Genomic DNA, 5287 nt, shown 5'->3' with positions numbered 1-5287 from the left:
GGGGGGAGGGGGGAAGGGAAAGAAAGAAAGAAAAAACTGATAGGCTTTAACTAATTGACCAATATAAATTAAATAGTAATGTGTGTGTGTGTGTGTGTTTTGGGGTTTCTCTAATTTATAATATTGGATGCCTTTTAAATATGTATTGCTATTGTATCATGTGCATTTTTGGTTATATGTATCTCTTAAGTGAGAGAATTATCAACATGATAAACTTCTGCCATGCTTTTTAGTGCTTGATTAAGTTAGTTTGTATTTGAAATAATAACCTGTAATACAAAAATTTAAGACATGTCTCTTGAAAATGATTTTCCCCCTAAAATTTAAGGTGAAGAAAAAATGTACTTAGGGTGTTTGAACTAAGCTAGTGTATATATGATTGTAGATGATCTCATAATAACTGTTGAACCAATTTGATCATAGTCTCAGTGAAACCACTACTGGAGACCCTGCTTATGCTGTGTTGACTTTTAGTTTAAAGGAGATGGTAATTTATTGGTAGGGTTTGTCCATTTTGGCCTTAAGCTTAATTTGGTGCTGAAGTGATGGCTTTCTTTGTGTTTGTTGTCTCCTTCGGTTTATTGCAGGTATCAATGGATAAAACGAAGGGGAAAACCTGCTCCAAGGGAAATTACTCCAATAATTGTATCTAATCATGTATCTTATATTGAACCTATTTTCTACTTCTATGAATTATTTCCCACCATTGTGGCATCCGAGTCTCATGACTCCATACCTTGTGTTGGCACCATTATTAGAGCAATGCAGGTAGTTTGGCTTCTGCTTTACATCTTAATTAGCATGCTCAGTTAAGAAAATAATAAAGTACATACATACATTACCATTTTCTTTCTCTTTGACTCATTATGTGGTTAGGTCATATATGTCAACAGATTCTCACCATCATCAAGGAGGGAGGCTGTCAATGAAATTAAGGTAAAAAATGTTTCTGTTAGTTTTCCATCATTATTTGATTATTTTGTCTTAAACTGTCTTTGTTCTTTCATTGTTGATATGGTTGTCAAGGAGGTTTGGTTTACCTACCATTCCATACCCTGTTCCTTCTATGTTTTAGACAATTTTTTGGGCATTATTTTTGTTCAGGTGTTTCACAACATTTGTTGTCATGTGTGTCATGCCCCTAACTTTTCAGCAGACCTCTGCAAAAGTTTCTTGAAAAATGTTTGGTTTAAGTTTGAGAATCATATGATTTAGCAAGAGACTGATAAGACCTACTTACAGAGATTTATGTAAACATGATCCATGAGGTCCTCCTAACGGGATAATACTTCGTTGTTGTTATTGTAGCACTAAGAGTATAAGACTTACAGATTCATTTTTCTTTTGAGTATTGGCCTCTATTAGGATTCATATAAGCAATATAGTTTAAGTTTTTAACATGCAACACAAATGCTTGAGAATGTAAATAATATGTGAAAATTGAGCAATAATTGGCCATAACCTTGGAACCTGAATTTCTTGAAAATCACTCATGATTAAGATTGTGCAACAGAGTAGAAAGATTAAGCTGGCATGTCATATGGATGGATAAGACTGAATAGTCGTTATTTGTCGCACTTGCACACAAGTTTTGTTCATGTAATTTATGATGTTATCAATCTATAAGCTATTTGATACAGAAATCTGCTTTCGAGGATCTGAATAACAGAGAAGGGCTTCCTGCAATGGATATCCCCGAGTACTATTGTTTCCTGAGGGAACCACAACAAATGGCAGGTGCCTTATTTCCTTCCAGCTTGGTGCTTTTATCCCCGGCTACCCAATTCAGCCTATAATTGTTCGATATCCCCATGTGCACTTTGATCAATCTTGGTAAGCAATTACTTTTTGAAGATGCTGGCATTTCTGTGATTTTGAAAAAATCTCTTCTTTCTCTTATATATTGTGACCTGCATATTTACTTTCATAGGGGTAGTATCTCTTTGGGAAAGCTCATGTTCAGGATGTTGACTCAGTTTCACAATTTCTTTGAGGTAACAATCTCCATATGCATTATCTTGACAGTGGTTAGTGCGTAGCTTCGTATGGAAACTTATTGTTCCCAAAGTTATTTACAACTTTAGCCTTGAATTGAACAGGTAGAATATCTTCCTGTCATTTATCCCCGGGACGATAAATTGGAAAGTGCTGCACATTATGCTGAAAGGGTGAGTCTTCTAATTTTGTCTTTCTGCTGTCGAATATTTTCAGAAGGTTTTCACACATTTATCCTTCTCTGTTTTATCTTGATCATCCTTCTTTCTGCGAGTAATTGTGACAATTAAGATGTGGATAAATGCAGACTGGCCATGCTATGGCAAGTGCACTGAATGTTGTCAACACAGGACATTCGTATGGAGACCTAATGCTTCATGTGAAAGCTCAAGAAGCAAAACAGGCATGCATTCTTCATTCCTGGTTAAACTTATATCTTCAACCTAAATGCTTACCTGCATTAAGGATTTTAGAATTTGATGCAGGGATCAAGCATTTGATAGGTCTGCATTTATCTATTATTTTCACTTGGAAATAACATTAATTCTGGTTTAGAATAGCTTGTTATTTCCCCATTTATTACACTTGATTTTTTTTCTTGTCAATAATCAACTCTTCTACAAATATGAATATAGACAGCAAATGAACTATTATCTGAACAATTTATGACTAAGGAAGAGTGTTCTGCATTCAGTCTTCAATCATACTGTACAATCAATACAACTATACATGATAAAGTAATAATGTCCAAATAAATGAAAAAAAAATCAACCACACCACCCAATAATATCCTCATCCACAAATGTATTTGAAAATGTAATCTCAAGCATTGTTTTTCATCCATTTATCGGAGCAAGATTTGTATAATTTGTACAGAACTCTTGTTGACCAACTTCTATTGCTTTTCAACTTCCAAAATATGGGTGCTTCCTACTGAGCATACTTATTTTCGTAACAACTTTAAGGAATGAGAGTTTGAGTACCTAATTATTAATATGGAATACGGTTGTCTTAGATGTCAGTAATGTGTTAAATATTTACCTCTCATTGGTTGTGTACCTCTGCTGAAATTTTGATGTCACCTTTTAGTGCGTTAATATTTTCTTATGCATTTTGCAAGCTGACATTGTGTTGAACTGATGCTTTGCCTTACCTGTTATGTATTGTGTTGCGGGGATAAAAGAAGAAATTCATTAAGATGAAGAGAACGAATGACAGAGAGTAAAGAGGATAAAGAATCCTCCTAATCAATAAAGCAAGATTTTAAAAAAATGATTTTTTTTTCTAAAAAATAAGACATGTAAAAAAGAACTTTACTTATTGTGCAACTTTGCAGCCTAGTTTTATTTTCATTGACATTTTAGCATATATATTTTGGCAGGATAACCCCTCAAGTTATATGGTCGAAATGTCAAGAGTAGAGAAAGTAAGTTCCTACAGACAAATTTGTATGAAATATGTGTTTCAATATTGAAATATGCACTGTTATTTCAAGGGTGTCTTCCTGTTTTCATTTTTTGGACATGGCCTGTTATTGTCTCCTTTTATTAGGCCCTTGGAAATAGCCCTTTTAGTGAAAATAAAGCTCTTTTATTTTAAGTATGATTTCTCTTCTAAAAAGTTTATATTACTAACAATATCAATACTTGAAGAAAGAATGAAGAGCATTGTTTTTACTTTCAGTTATTTAAGTTGAGCAGCACGGAAGCCTTGGATTTTCTGAATAGATTTCTTTCTATGAATCCTGATCCCAGGTAACAATGAATCACATTGCTGTAACTTGATGGAAAACCTTTCTTGCTTGGCTATACACGGGGAAGCAAAACTATAAGTTATTTGATATTTGTAATGTGTTAGTAAGCAATTGATGTCTAGTTATTCCAGAATCATATTTATTTTAACTATTATTATGAAAAGAAAAAGAAAAAGAAAAAGAAAAGTGCTATATACCAATGATGATGATCAATGTTAAATTTTTTGTTTTTTTCTCATTTCATTTTTCTTCTCTTACATCTTGCACAAATCTCTTACCCTCTCTGCCAAGAGCATTATGAGGAGGAGGATATTAGGCTAACATTATTGAAGTTCCTATAGTGAAATGAAATAATTCCTTAATATTTAATGAGGATACATGAGTGAAAGTTTACTTGTGATTTTTACCCATGCCTATGGTTTTTGGTAATATTTCATTGGAACTAATGGAATTCTCCATATCCTGGTTGGCAGTGGTCGTGTTCAATATCATAACTTCTTGAGAGGTTTAAAACTTAAGGCATGCCCTCTGTCTGGGAAGGTTAGTTCCCACCTCTGTATTATATACTCTTCTTTCTGTTGCCAAAGCCTGGATTCCCAAGTGATCGTTTCTCTTTTTTATGTCACGTTGAATTGATTTAATAATTTATTACAGATATTTGCATTCCTTGATGTCGAAACGAGTGGCGCAATTACATTTAGACAGGTTACTCTTTGCATTCTATGCCTTGTTTCTGTGCTCTACTTAAGATTAGATGGCCAATTTTAAAAGTTATGCCCTGGTCAATTCATATTAACCTAAGTTTTATGTTGTGTGCCTCAGTTCTTGTTTGGATCCGCCCATGTCATGAAGCAGCCAGGGTTCCATCATTCCTGTGAATCAGCCTTTTCCAGTTGTGGCGGTGCAGTAAAGGACTACATCATAGAACAAGAAGTATTATGCTTTCATATTCTTATTTGCTTTTACTTATGGAATTGACTAACTCTAATAACTTGCACCTTTTTCTTTTTTATAAAATCAGTTGCGAGATTTCATCCGACCTGCTATCCCCGGATGGAAAGACGACGAGGTAACTTGTGTAACAACCCTCTTTACACTCAGTTCCTTTTCTGTCACGATGCTCTTGGTTCGTATGTCGATTAATGTTAACCGGTTTACTTGTAGGTCCATGAGCTGCTTGTGTTATTTGAGCATGATATTGATGGCAGAATTGGTAAGGATGATTTTCTTTCATGTCTTAGAAGAAATCCTCTCCTCATAGCATTCTTTAATCCTCACCAACTGCACCACCACACAGACATTGGAGGTAGTGAGAACCTTCAGATATTGTAATGTGTGGTATGTCACATGAAATTAGAGGCTACAACTTCTTGTATTCTTTTTTTCTTTGGGTACATAAGTTCGTGTATACTTACTCTTCCTTTTTAGGTGCTGTACAAAATAAAGGGATAGGGATACCCCCAACCTATGAAAAAATGAGGATAGAATGGAGACTCTTTAATTTCTTTTTGAGTCTTCTTTAATTTCTTTTTGTCAAAA

General features: G+C 34.3%; 1 protein-coding gene across 1 annotated transcript in view; it reads left to right on the top strand.

Annotated features, from left to right (window-relative positions):
- The window catches only part of LOC107485540 (lysophospholipid acyltransferase LPEAT2), a 6507-nt gene extending 1226 nt beyond the window's left edge, over nt 1-5281 (top strand). Inside the window, exons 2-14 of the mRNA XM_016106074.3 lie at nt 588-768; nt 877-936; nt 1670-1833; nt 1931-1994; nt 2100-2168; nt 2303-2398; nt 3377-3421; nt 3679-3749; nt 4222-4288; nt 4403-4453; nt 4571-4681; nt 4770-4817; nt 4913-5281. Of these exons, the coding sequence (XP_015961560.1) occupies nt 588-768; nt 877-936; nt 1670-1833; nt 1931-1994; nt 2100-2168; nt 2303-2398; nt 3377-3421; nt 3679-3749; nt 4222-4288; nt 4403-4453; nt 4571-4681; nt 4770-4817; nt 4913-5080 (1195 nt within the window). The 3' untranslated portion in view covers nt 5081-5281. The remainder of the gene's footprint in view (nt 1-587; nt 769-876; nt 937-1669; nt 1834-1930; nt 1995-2099; nt 2169-2302; nt 2399-3376; nt 3422-3678; nt 3750-4221; nt 4289-4402; nt 4454-4570; nt 4682-4769; nt 4818-4912) is intronic.
- The last annotated feature ends 6 nt before the right edge of the window (nt 5282-5287 follow it).

Source organism: Arachis duranensis, chromosome 4, assembly GCF_000817695.3.
Source record: "Arachis duranensis cultivar V14167 chromosome 4, aradu.V14167.gnm2.J7QH, whole genome shotgun sequence".
Taxonomy (NCBI): domain Eukaryota; kingdom Viridiplantae; phylum Streptophyta; class Magnoliopsida; order Fabales; family Fabaceae; genus Arachis; species Arachis duranensis.
This window is presented reverse-complemented; position numbering and strand designations above follow the sequence as displayed.